Genomic DNA, 14,364 nt, shown 5'->3' with positions numbered 1-14,364 from the left:
TTAGTGAGGTAGGGCCATGTCACACCCACCCAACTGCTGTCAATAGCTTGATCATAATAACATCAATGAAAAGAAATGATGCACATTGAAAAGATATTTTTCTATTGGTCACAAAAATAAAGAAAAATTAATGATGACAAAGACAATTAAGAACAACTAGATGAGAAGTGAAGAAAAGGGAAACATAACAATTGGTTTATGACAAAGTTAGAGTTTGGAAAAGTCAGAAAAAACTATGATTGGGTTGATAGTGGCATGCAACATTATAGTATTGAATTTGATTAGCTTCTAAGATAAGAAAAAATCAACAAAAATGGAGTAGGAAACAACCAAGTCAAACTTTTTCTTTGTTTTTTCCTTTATGAAACCTCATGTTATTTTTTTTCCACTACTTCCTCTTCATCCTAAACATGCTGCACTTCTCTTTGATGATTTCTAGTTAGCATGTTACATGAAATGCTTCTTTTTTTACATGAGACAAATATTTTTGTCTGATCCTATTGTTTGTACTATAATCAGCAATTGGTCAAAGAAGTTTTGATTTAGAAATATTTGTAAAATGGAAATACAAAGTGTGATGCTCTTTTTGGTATTCTTATGGGCTGAAATTCATCTCATCTCTTCATTCACTGATCCTCAAGATGGTAATGTTCTTTGACATCTCTTTTATTGATCAAAAGTGACACTTATTTGTTGTAAATGGCTTTTTTCCATCCAATTTATTTCAATTAGTCTTTGTGTGTTCATCAAGAATGGAATACAAAAGTAGTAAAATGGTTTTTTATTAAATTATGAGTGAGATAAATGTTAGATTCATGCCAAAACACAATATCCAGGTGTATTTGGCTTTGTTTATAAAAAATGGAAAGACAAAAAAATCTAAAATGAGTTTTTTTATTATTTTATTTTTATTTTTAGTATTAACCCTCTGGTTCCTAGGGGAAGGGGACCTGATAATTCAGAGTTTGGCTGCGAGATAAGTAAAGTATGACCACTAATTGTTTACACGAGAAATCGAACTCGGATTCTCCCGAACAATTTGTCCTATAAGGAGCTCATTAACCACTCGAGTCCAATATCTTGATTTTTTTTTTTTATATATATTTCAATTAGTCCTTGTATGTGTTTGGATTTGTTTATTTCAACTAGTCCTTGTGTGTGTTCATCAAGAATGGAAGACAAAAAGAGTAAAATGGTTTTTTTTTTTCTTATTCAATATTGATTTTTTTTTTTTTTTACTATAAATATTGATTATGTTATGTAATATGATAATTGTTTATAAATAAATTATGATCATATCGATGTTATTTTCATGCCAAAACACAATATCAAGGTGTGTTTGGATTTGTTTATTTCAGCTTATCTACTTGCCCAACATGACTATTTGGGAGTTTATAAAAATAGCTTATAACATGCTCATAAATTGCAGTCAGCTTATTTTTATAAGTTCTTTAGGATAACTTGTGAAAACAACTTATTGTTAATACTATATATGAGTTAATATGAAAACAATTTGACTCTATTTTATTTTTTTACAAAAATAACTTATACATAAGCACTCATATGATAAACGCTTATACTATAAGCGCTTAGTTAAACTATTTATCCAACCAAAACCTAAGTTTGATGATGGTTTAGTAGGTTATTGATATATTTGTCATAGCAAATTGGTAATCATCCAATAGTCTCTTTAGTTATGAACTTCTAAATTAGAGAATTTTTTTGGCTTCATCAACATATTAATAGCTAATCCTAGCTGAAAAACTCTTGAGTAAATCAAAGAAACACTTAAATTTAAATTTTTGAATACCATCTAGTGCTTTTGTTGAATGCATTTTTTTTATAATGACTATATATTGTTGCAGTTGCTGCACTTAGATCTCTTAAAGATATATGGGAAAATACACCACCCAGCTGGGACAAATCAGATGACCCTTGTGGAGCACCATGGGAAGGAGTGACCTGCAACAAATCAAGGGTTACTTCATTGTAATAAATCTTCAATATTGAACATCATAGATCCTTTTGATCTTTGGTATATTAATTTCATGATCCTTTTACTTACTTTTCCAATTACTAATTTAAGAAAAATATTTTGTCATGTGCATTAAAAATATAGGGGACTGTCAACCATGGGCTTGAAGGGTAAATTAAGTGGAGATATTGGTGGACTCACAGAATTAAGATCCTTGTAAGTATTGTTTTAGACAGTTTCATTGGCGACCCTATGAGTTTCATGCACTATTTTTATTTATCCGTTATTTAAGTAGCGGATATTATAAAATGATAAATTTGAGAAAAAAAAAACACTTTCTCCTACTTAAGTAAAGGATGATGAATGAGAAACTCATGGGGTGCCAATTTTTTTTCCCATTCTTCCATAGCATGTATTTGCATATTAACTATGTTAACATATTTAACTGCAGGGATTTGTCCTTTAATAAAGGTTTAATGGGTCCTATATCTCCAGAATTGGGAGATTTAAGCCAGCTTAATATTCTGTATGTTAGATTCAGAAAACCAGTTAATTTCCCAATGTCATTTACCAAAACTTGTAGTAAGGCTTTAAACTTCATTGTTTCAGGATTTTGGCTGGTTGTAGCTTCAGTGGCAATATTCCAGATAAATTTGGAGATCTTTCAGAGCTATCTTTCTTGTAAGAATATACTTGGAAGAAGTATTTTTACGGATGTTTTAAAAATCGGACTAGACCGGTTGGTTCAATCAGTTGAACTAGGAACCAACGAATTCACCGGTTGGTTTAATCCCTATTATATTGTAAGGTGGATCAATCAACCGATTGAGCCATGATCTGGATATGTCACCGATTCAATTTCTGGTCCGGTTTTTAAAACATTAGTTTTTATTTTTTTTGGTTTTTTACCACCAGTGTCCGTCCCACTGGACCGCCTAATCTGGTTTGGGGGTCAGTTCTGGCATCAGTGGTTCCAGCCCCCTCCCAATCGCAGTTGCCGGGGATCGAACTGTGATTCTCCCTACCAAGTCCAGCATCAATCACCACTGGACCAACTTACGATTGGTATTCGTTTTTAAATGCATAACAAATAAGTGATTCTCTCTCACTTTCATGATGAATAATTTAATACTATATTCACATCTTATTGAATTATTTTCTAGGGCTTTAAATTCAAACAACTTCACTGGAAAAATACCTTCTTCATTGGGAAAACTCTCCAAACTTTATTGGTTGGACTTAGCAGACAATCAGCTTACAGGACCTATCCCAGTTTCAACTTCCACAACCCCTGGCTTAGACCTCCTTTTAAAGGCTAAGCACTTGTGAGTTACTCTGTGAAACCATTTTCTATTTTCATTTTTTAAAACATGTTCATTTTAACTTACTAATAAGAAGATATAAGACTTTGAGTATTATAATTTATATCGATAATTTTTTTATTGCTATTTGATGCAGCCATTTCAGTAAGAATCAGCTTTCTGGTTCCATTCCTCCAAAACTTTTCAGCTCTGACATGAAACTCATACACATGTAAGTTCATATTTTTGCATTTATTTATAGGTTTTTATAAGCTAATAGTATCAACTGATCTCATTTTTTTGTGGTGTTTTGAACTGTTGTTTTCTTCTTGACAGATTATTTGATAGGAATGACTTAAGTGGAAGTATACCTTCAACAATAGGACTAGTTCAGACAGTTGAGGTTCTGTAAGTAATAGTTTCCTTAATATTTCAAATGGTTTTTCATTGAAGAAACTGCTTTGATTAACTTTTTCTTTCATTTTTCCAATTTGTGACAGTCGGCTCGATCGAAATTTCTTGACAGGAGAAGTTCCTTCAAAAAATCTCAACAACCTTAGTAACATCAATGAATTGTAAGTACTTACTTAGATTTGAGATGTGGAGATATTAAAGGAATTTTATAACATAAATGGATTTTTATGCAAAGTTGAATTTCTCTTCTAGGAATTTAGCACACAACAATTTGTCAGGTCCTTCGCCAGACTTAACTTCAATGGATACCCTTAACTATGTGTAAGTAATTTCCACGAGTTAATTAGCGATTTTACTTTTTTGTACAACCAAATTTAGACAACTTTTGTAGATGATTAACCATAATTCGTGGTGTACATATTTGGACGTGGTTAACCATAATTTTCAGGTGTACGTTCAACTACATTTATATCTTAACACCTGAACATCGTGGTTGATCACGTCCAAATTTGTGGTTCATGAAGTTGATGAAGTGACATTGCTATATCTATTTACCATCTACTAAATATGACTAATCACTTATTCAAACTGCGCTAACCACTTAGATTGTTGGCACAAAAGTTGTCCAATTTTTGTTTCTTTAATATGATGTTATCATTCATATATTCAATTGATAATGTTATGCAGGGATCTTAGTAGCAACAATTTTGATCCATCAGAAGCTCCAAGTTGGTTCACAACTCTACCATCACTTACCACTCTGTAAGTCTATAAATTACAGGAAAAAAAGGTTTCTTCCTTATCAAGTTATGAAATCTAACAAATAATTTTTTCTCCATAAACTATACTTAGTATTATGGAGTTTGGATCTCTTGAAGGTCCTCTTCCACCAAAACTCTTCGGCAGTCCGCAAATACAGCAAGTGTAAGTCTCAAACTTCTATGTTAAATAATAAATATAAGTAAAGCTTGAGGTTAGAAATCAGTATATATTATAAACAATGGAATTTTTTTTTTTGACAAAATTATAAACAATGGAATTAGTTACCATGATTTTCATCATTTAATTTATTCTCAGAAAACTAAGAAGCAATGCATTGAACAATACACTAAGCATGGGCGACAACATATGTCCGCAACTGCAGCTTGTGGATTTACAAGACAATCAGATTTCATCAGTAACACTCAATTCACAATACAAAAATACATTGATGTGAGACATTTTTTGCTTTCTAATATGATATACTTCGGCTCCGTTTGACCTGACTTTTACTTCTCTTCTGCATAAAAGAAGTTAGGCCAAAAAGTAGTTTAACTCAAACTCTATCATTTTACCAAACAACTTTAACTCTATTTCTAAAGCTTTTATTTTTAGTTTCCATCGTTAAGTAGGTTTTTATGCCGAAATAAGTCAAGCCAAACGAAACTTCTTTTTTCTGATGTAGTGATTTCTACCTATGCATGTTTTTCAGTCTCATAGGAAATCCAGTTTGCGATACCGAGCTCTCTAATACAAATTACTGCAACCTTCAGCAACAGCCTAAACGACCGTATTCAACTAGCTTGGCGAATTGTAGAGCAATATCATGTCCTCCTGAACAAAAACTCAGTCCACAAAGTTGTGAATGTGCTTATCCATATCAAGGAATGTTCTACTTTAGAGGACCTTTGTTTAGAGAATTGTCTAATATAAGTACTTTTCATTCACTTGAAATGAGCTTATGGGTGAAATTAGGCTTAACACCTGGTTCAGTTTCTTTAGAAAATCCTTTTTTCAATGGTGATGATTATCTTCAAATGCAACTAGCACTCTTTCCACCAACAGGACTATATTTTAATAGGTCAGAAGTTCAAAGGATTGGATTTTCATTGAGTAATCAAACTTACAAGCCTCCACATGAATTTGGACCCTATTACTTCATGGCATTTCCATATGCTTTTCCAGGTAAGATCAAAATACAATGCAAACATTATTGATGTGTTTTCATGTGATACTTAGGCTTATAAAAGATGTGCTTAACATTCGTATACAACATTGTTGTAGACTTGTATGTCTAATGTGATATATATTTTTTCGATGATTAACTCTGTGCATTTGCACGGGTTCTTAATACTAGTACAGCTACAATTGCAACTTCTATGCAGCTGGTGACAATGATATTTTCATATATAACTAACTTACATTAAAATTGTTTCAGATTCGCGCAAAGGATCTACTTTTAGCAGAGGTATTATTATTGCGATAGCAGCTGGGAGTGTATTTCTGGTTTTGTGCCTCATAGGGTTAGTTGTATACGCAATCCTGCAAAAGAAGCGCGCAGAGAAAGCCATCGGAATAAGTAGACCATTTGGTAAATTGAACAAAGTTCTCATTTTTATTTCAAAAAGAAGTTTTATTTTGATTTTCTCGTTCTCACAAACTTCTATCTTTTCCAGCATCATGGGCACCAAGTGGCAAGGATAGTGGAGGTGCACCACAATTGAAGGGAGCAAGATGGTTCTCTTATGATGAACTCAAAAAGTGCACCAACAATTTCTCTGGAAGCAATGAACTAGGCTTTGGTGGCTATGGCAAGGTATTTTCTTTGTGTTAACATGCCTCTAGTTCCGGAAGATGTTGTCATCATGGTTATCACTATCTTACAATACATGCGATTCATATCTTAATTCGATTTCAATACTAATACAATTCACAATTTGAATATAACCAGAGTTTTACTCTATTGTTGGCTCTAGGTGTACAAAGGAGTGTTCCCTGATGGAAAAATAGTTGCAATCAAAAGAGCTCAGCAAGGATCAATGCAAGGAGGCCTAGAGTTCAAGAATGAAATCGAGTTACTTTCAAGAGTTCATCACAAGAATCTTGTTAGCTTAGTTGGATTCTGTTTTGAACAAGGAGAACAAATGTTGGTTTATGAATTTATCTCCAATGGAACACTTAGGGAGAGTTTGTCAGGTAAGTTCACCTCGAAAGAACTCCCAAGCTGGAAAGTTGTCTAAATTTATTCGTACAAAAATCATTTTTCTATAGAACAAGAGAAAAAAATTATCTATCCACAATACTGCTTAAGAAACTAATAGAATCTTGTGCATCAAACAATGTGAGTTGCAGGGAAATCCGGTACTCAACTTGATTGGAAGAGGAGACTCCGTATTGCTCTTGGCTCGGCTAGAGGACTTGCATACTTACATGAACTTGCCAACCCTCCCATAATCCATAGGGATGTGAAGTCAACGAATATCTTACTGGATGAAACTTTGACAGCAAAGGTTGCAGATTTTGGCTTGTCTAAGCTTGTATCAGACAGTGAGAAAGGCCATGTCTCAACTCAAGTTAAAGGGACATTGGTAAGTAACATTAAACCATTGATTATGTTGCTAAAACCTTCTATCTTAGCTTCGAAAACACCACCAAAACAACTTTTTTTTTAGAGGGACTAATTTAATAGAATAACAATATTCAAATTTTATTTGGATTTTTGTTGTTCGACTTTGCTACAAAATTTATGTTTGATAGACGGATTTGGATTCTCTACATTCACGTGATCACATATTTACCTATGTGGATTGTCAAGTCAATATTGAACGGTTCACGTTTCTGACTTTGTTAATCAAAGTCAGTGCGGAATGCCTAATTTTTATCCGATTATCTAGATAGCGTCACTGCGCCATAGTGATTTTCATTAGCATACTTCACACCCGAAGAAAAAATTTACTTGCATGTATCTTATGTGGTATTATTATCTGCGACTCGATAACTAAAATGCTTAACATCTGCAGGGCTATCTAGATCCTGAATATTACATGACCCAACAACTAACCGAAAAGAGTGATGTATACAGTTTCGGTGTAGTTATGCTTGAACTGATAACATCCAAACAACCACTCGAAAAAGGTAAGTACATCGTTCGAGAGGTTCGAACCTTAATGAACAACAGAGATGAAGAGTATTATGGTATAAGGGAACTAATGGATCCAGTGGTGAGAAACACAGTGAACCTCACAGGATTCGGGAGGTTCTTAGAGTTAACAATGCAATGCGTGGAAGAATCGGCTTCAGCCCGTCCAACAATGAGTGAAGTTGTGAAAGCATTAGAAACTATATTACAAAATGATGGAATGAATACAAATTCTACTTCTGCTTCTTCTTCTGCCAATGACTTTACTAAGGGTGGTGCTGCAATGAGACATCCTTACATTGATAATACTTTTACTAAGAAGGATGAAGTTATTGAGAGTAATGAATTTGATTACAGTGGAGGGTACACACTTTCAAATAAAGTGGAACCTAAATAGATACTTTACATATTGTTTGTCTTTATCATTCTCAAAGGAGAACATTTACTTGTTTTTTCTGGTTTTGTATAAGAAATGTAATGTTGGCTATATTCTTTTTGTGGCCTATAGTTTTCTTGCATGGATTGTTTAGGAAGAAATGTAGCAAGTTTGTTTATCTCACAGCAATAGTATATAGTAAGAGCACTCTTGTAATAGATCTTGTTCATTCTGGTTAAAGGCGTGTGATCCAGGCCGTGTGAATTTGATCGGACGATTTACAAAACTTGCATATTTAAATGTTCTTTTTAGTGTGAATTACCGAACTTAACATTTATTTAGTTTAATCTTGATCTAATGATTTTAAACGTACTAACTATTTGGTTATTAATGAAAACCAATTAGTTGCAAAAAATGCTTTTGATCTGCAGGGGACTGGACTGAACAACTTTTGTTGTACATGTTTGATTTGAAACTGGTTATGGGACTGGACAAATTAGGTGGTAAGGGACAGGACAAAAACAAGATTTTTTGTCTCTCACAGTACTACATGACAACTTTTTGTCCACAGTACAATTATAAAAAAAACAAAAATACTCATTTTATTTTCAAATATAAAAATATTATCATCTTATATCTCTCCGGTACAATTTGATCTTGTCCGGTATTATCTTGTTCTATTCTGTCCAATACTTACTGTTTTACGAATCAAACGCACGGTTCAATTGAGAAGATCTTCATATCAACGAACTATATAGTCTTTATATACCAGCTTGAACCCAACCTTAAAAATACCAACTTTCTTAAGGTACTGTATGTTTGTGGAGCCATGAAAAGACAAGATGATAAAGTAGTCAAGTTGTTGACATAATTTTACGTAAAAAAAAAGTTGTTGATATAATTTAAGATTTAATAAAACCTTTTATAAACGGTCGATCAACAAATATTGTCGATTAATCCGAATAGTTAAGGTTTTTTCAAATTCTGCTATTGCCTCTATAACTACAATTTAACAAAACTGGCTAATTACGTACACTCAATTAAATTTTATGGAATCATTACGAGTGTCAGTGTTGTGTCTGGTATCCGTTTTAATATAAATTATAGTCATCAAATTGATGTGGTAGTTGTACATCCTCATCACCATATTATGTGTTTCTTCAATGTTTATGGCGGATTGCCTACTTTGTTCTTCTTTCTAGTGGCTGATCCAAGACGTTCGACCCGGGGTTACATGAAACTTTTGGTTTGTAAAATTGTTTAGTGACCAAAAATTTCACCATGAATAAGTGAGAATATCATATTTAAAAGGGTAAATCGGTGGTGACACAAGAAGCCTTAACATCCACTTGTTTTAAATTCTTTTCTCAATTCTCGAACATCTATTAACTGCTAACTTAACTTTTAAAATTAGGGTCATGTTAACTTGTGCCCTAAGGGCACATGTTAAGCTACCTAAAAATAGAAATATAGCATTTAATGATACAAAGAATTTAATGTTTAGATAATTGAATACACCACAAGTTCAATAAATTTTTTCCACATTTATCTTCTTAACATGTGCCCTTAAGGGCACAAGTTAACATTCTCCTTAAAATTATCTAAAATAAACATAATAAATGAATAAACATGCAATTAAGACCCATTTAAAATTTCTGACTTCTTTCGTCAGATTGGAGAGTTCCTCCCTGGTTCTCCTGCAAATCCAATGAATGATCACTTTAAGAACCATCATAACAAATAAAATGGGCACATGATCAAGGTCAATTGCTAAAACTGATAAAATACCTCAATTCACTGTGCATATTCTCCATCTCATCATCCCTGAGCATCTCAGTATTCTCCATATTGTCCTGAATTATAAACAAAAATAGAAATCAGTGAATAATCTCTCTCTCTCTCTATATATATATATATAGAAAATAATTACACATGAACAAAAATAGAAGTGTTGAATGTGAAATTAGTGTTGTTGGAGTTTGTTTGAAGTCTCGCGTTGTTTAGGTAGATGTGAATTGTATAAATATGTGAGGGCAACCTCACTTTGAGCTAGCTTTTGGGGATGAGATCCAAACATATTTAACAATTTGATCTAAAGTAGTTTTCAAATTGTTCGCCGGCGATTCAAATTGTTTTTTGATAGGAAATAAAGAAGAGATGATGAACGAGCTTTTTATATTTGTATGTAGTATTTTTTTTTTTTTTTTTAGATTTACTTTTTGTCATTCTACCAATTTTCTCGTGCGCCCTACAAATTTATTAAAATACTCTTGTCCGCTACTTAAGTAGCGGACTCATCCCCCCACCTCCCCCAAACAACAAAAAAACCACCTTTACAAGGTCCGCTACTCAAGTAGCAGACGACATTTTTCTAAACATTCTCATTTTTATAACGTCTACTACTTAGATAGTGGAAGGGTAAAACGAGAAAGGCATAGGGTGCACGAGTAGCCGGTTGGGCGGCAAAAGAAAATCTTTTTTTTTTTTCTAAATGGGCTTGGTGCTAAGATGTGTATCTTTTATTGGTGACTACTTCTCTACCCTCACATAAATTGAGGGTAGTTGCCCTATGCTGATGTGGCACTAATGAAGTTCATCCACATGTATTTAAGTCAAACATAATTAATTTTTTTCCATAAAGTAATTTTGACTACTTTTATTTTCAATTAATTATATTTTATGTTACTAGTTTTCTTTAATTATATTTTAGACTATGTGTAAATATAATTAGAATTAATTTGATCATTGAATATTTGTTTCTAAACGTTATATATTGATTCTAAAATATCAATGTTATTAGTAAAAAAAATTAATCAATGTTATAGGCTCGAAAAAATAAATATATATCAATGTTAGTTTAAATAAAAACAATAAGAGAACAAAAACAACAAAGGAAAAAAAACTAATATCTCTAATTTAAATATACAATTCCACTTGTACATTTATTAAATGAAATCAAATAATACTTCAAAACAAAAATCAAATCAAATAATTCATGTTATTTCGGTGTAAATACTCCCTCCGTTTCAAATTACTTGTCGTTTTAGAAAGAAAAAAAATTGTTAGCTATCTAAGTGTAAATTCCAAATATTTAGAAGTAGTTGAAACCGTAAAAGATTTATATATTTGGAAAATTAAAGTTTGTTTTTTTAAAAAATTGGTACATAACGTATTAAATTTATTGGAAAGACAAAGTGCGTGGAAAAAAAACAAAATAAACTTATTGGTGAATTAAAATAAGGGTATAATAGGAAAATAAAGTGTAAAAGTACACTTTCTTAATTTCTTTTTTTCTTTTTCTAAAACGACAAGTAATTTGAAACGGAAGGAGTATATAGTATTTTTTTTCAATCTCTTTCAATCATTGCATAGATTAACGTTGGTTGACATGATGTCGATCTTAGAAAAAATAGGGGAAAAAAATTAGGTTAAGTAATTAGGTTTAGGTTTGAAGTAGCAAAGTTTTTTCACAAGAAAGGGGGGATTGAATTGTGAACCTATTAAAAATTTACCTTTTAAAAATATAACTCAACAGAAAGCGTTAGAATGATCTCAGAACGATCTGGTTAGCAGTAAAACAAATTCAAAGTGAATTGTGTGCTTAGTGTTTGCAGAAACTAAAAGATAAGGGAAGAGAGAATCAACACACAACAATTATACTGGTTCACCCCCTAATAGTATAGGCTACGTCCAGTCCCTCACGCTCCGTGAGTATCCACTATAATCTTGAGATACTAGTAATTTCAAATTACAAGCCTCCTTGATCTAAACCAAGATCAATAACCTTAAGCCCTACAAGCTTAATATCTACTCAGTCCTACAAACTAAGGTGTCACTCAATCAATAGTTACGTATTGACTTGAGCCAATCTTTTACAATGAATTGTTCGGATCACAAGCTTTCAAATGAAGAGAAAATCAAGTTGAGAAGCTAATGAAAGAATACACTCAGTTCACTCAATGATATACTGATCCAAGTATGTGATGTTAGAGAGCTGGAGTGAGAGTGGAAGAGTTTAATGACTTGGTCGAAAAAGACAAGTATAGATGTTGAAATTTGTAGTTGAAACTCTTGAATCTTCAAAGCACCCAAGTGTGCTATTTATAAATGTTGTTTGTCCTTTGTTCCGTGGTCTCCAAGCAGGTTGGAGTGTTGCCAAAGACTAGCCGTTAGTCCTTTAAAAGATCAGATCAAATATTATTCAAATAATATTTGATGAGAGAGAAGATGCTTCTTAAGAACATTCTTAGAATGATGATGTCACGAGGAGCGTGAGGTTGAGCATCTTTGAGCTGTATGAACTTGTTCTCCAAGAACAAGCACTGTTGAAGCCTTGGAAGATCAATTATAACAGCTGGATACAGCTGGAGAGAATCTTTCGATCAAGAGCAGAAAGTCTACTTGATTCTGGAACGTTCTTAGATCGTTCTCCCAGAGTATTTTCTGATTCTTGGCCTAGATCAAATGGAGAGATGTGCATTACTTGTTTTGATTTCGTGGGCCTCAAGATATTCATGATGATCATATGATGATAGCTGGTCTTCTTATCCTTTTACTATTCATGTGTACTTGTAAAAGTACAAGTAGCTTTCCATTGTAGATCAAGATCATAGTGAAATATATTTTATGAAGTCCTTTGAGAAGTACCATTTCAAACTTGTTGTCTCCTTTTCATTGGTCCATAAATGTCTTCAAATAATCTCTGAATAGAGCATGTGAGCTTGAGAAATAAATTGTCAAAGACATGTTCATGTTTATTCCTTAAACATGACCAAATAGGAAGCTTTCTTTTGCTATCATTTAATCCTTGCTTTAAATGACTTATATCCTGTAGAGATTTTCTTCAATAAAGTCCTTTGCAAAAGTGCTTATTTGTCTCTTGTTCAGATGATATCAATTAAGTGCTTATTGTTGATGTATAGCTTTGCACGTGAGAAAAACTGCAAACTGGAGAATGTTCTCTGATTATTCTAATAAACTTGCAGTTTTCAATCAATTTAAGTGTAGTGATATATAATGAATGAGCTTTTGTTCCTGTCTATATTAATCACTCAAGAGCACTTGTTAGATCACAAAAAGATCAGAATTCACTTAAATTATAATTAAGATGTTTGTTATCTTTAAAACATCAAATTAGGATTTTGCCTCAACAAGGTTTACGACAATGGTCCGAGCTTTCTTTTAGTTCATGAGATGAACTATTTATATTTTTACTTTTGATCAATAATTAAACCCTAAACCCTAAACCCTAAACAAGTTCAAGAGTTAGTTCGTCTTCTTAAAATAGTCGAACCTTTTCATTTTGATCGGATAAATTTCAGGTAGACCGCATTTGTGATCGGGCGAGCTCCCGTGTGTTTGTTTTCCGACAATGGTCCGACCTTTCTTTTAGTTCAGATCAACTATTTATATTTTTACTTCTGATCAGCTAAAGCCTAAACAAGTTCAAGAATTAGTTCGTCTTCCTAAAATAGTTGAACCTTTTCATTTTGATCGGATAAATTTCAGGTAGACCGCACTTGTGATCGATCAAGCTTCTGTGTGATTGTTTTGCGACAATGGTCCAACCTTTCTTTTAGGAGAATGTAATCAAGAAAATTTTGTCTTCTCTAAACGATTTTGTTTTCAATTTTTTCCCGATATGTGGTGGAGGCTGTGGTAGAGATTGAAAGCTTTAAGAAGAAGAAGAAAGTTTTTTGACGATAAGAAGAAAGTTTTTTTTTTTTTTTACGCGAAGAAGAAAGTTGTTTGAGACGTAAAACAATTTGAAGAAAGAAACAAACAAATCAGAAGCAATTAGGTCCAAAATATAAATTCATAGAATATAATACATAAAATATAATTAAATGAAAATAAAAGTAGTCTAAATTACTTTGTGGTAAAAAATTAATTATGTTTGACTTAAATAAATGTGGATAAATTTCATTGGTGCCACATCATCATAGGGCACCTACCCTTAATTTATGTGAGGGTTAATTAGAAAAAACCTTTATGGTTTTATTATATATTTTAGAAAATTTCTCTTCCGATCCCACGTTTCTTTTATACCCCCAATTTACCTTTTTTACCCCTGGAATGTTGACTTCGGTTTCTACGAACCGAAATACTTAAACTTTGGTTTCTAGAAACCAAAATTTTCAATCATTTTTACACAATCTGTTTCACCGTTGTTGTGAGATTGAGGTTCAAAATAGAGACTTGAACGGCCGCTCTATGATAGAAACATCGCATTCTTGAGCCAAAACCCTTACATCAACACTCAAAGCCAAATCAAAATTTTCAAATATATATATATATAATCGCATAACTTGATTGAGGAAACGATGATGCGATTGGAAACACTGATATCAACGTTGTGATTTAGTAATTGACTCACCGGATTTTTCAAATCATCCGTAGA

General features: G+C 32.6%; 1 protein-coding gene across 1 annotated transcript; it reads left to right on the top strand.

The window, feature by feature from the left end:
- The first annotated feature begins 67 nt into the window (after nt 1–67).
- Nucleotides 68–8,282, top strand: LOC123921029 (leucine-rich repeat receptor protein kinase HPCA1). Its single transcript, XM_045973407.1, has 19 exons — nt 68–644; nt 1,866–1,989; nt 2,120–2,191; nt 2,427–2,501; nt 2,585–2,656; nt 3,139–3,300; nt 3,434–3,508; nt 3,613–3,684; nt 3,777–3,851; nt 3,943–4,011; nt 4,378–4,452; nt 4,543–4,614; nt 4,768–4,902; nt 5,162–5,634; nt 5,888–6,040; nt 6,126–6,265; nt 6,426–6,645; nt 6,802–7,037; nt 7,470–8,282. Exons 1-19 carry the CDS (start codon nt 560–562, stop codon nt 7,983–7,985), a joined length of 2,901 nt encoding a protein of 966 aa, XP_045829363.1. The 5' UTR covers nt 68–559; the 3' UTR covers nt 7,986–8,282.
- Nucleotides 8,283–14,364: the final 6,082 nt, after the last annotated feature.

The sequence above is a fragment of the Trifolium pratense genome, linkage group LG4 (genome assembly GCF_020283565.1).
Source record: "Trifolium pratense cultivar HEN17-A07 linkage group LG4, ARS_RC_1.1, whole genome shotgun sequence".
NCBI classification, from domain to species: Eukaryota; Viridiplantae; Streptophyta; class Magnoliopsida; order Fabales; family Fabaceae; genus Trifolium; species Trifolium pratense.
The sequence above is the reverse complement of the archived record's forward strand: the minus strand, read 5'-3'. Positions and strand labels throughout refer to the sequence as shown.

Excerpts from the sequence above, each read along its gene's own strand:
- LOC123921029 (XM_045973407.1), top strand. The coding sequence starts at position 560 with ATGGAAATACAAAGTGTGATGCTCTTTTTGGTATTCTTATGGGCTGAA. Across the intron at positions 6,041-6,125 it reads CGGAATAAGTAGACCATTTG|CATCATGGGCACCAAGTGGC; the intron begins GTAAATTGAACA and ends TATCTTTTCCAG. Across the intron at positions 6,266-6,425 it reads GCTTTGGTGGCTATGGCAAG|GTGTACAAAGGAGTGTTCCC; the intron begins GTATTTTCTTTG and ends TGTTGGCTCTAG.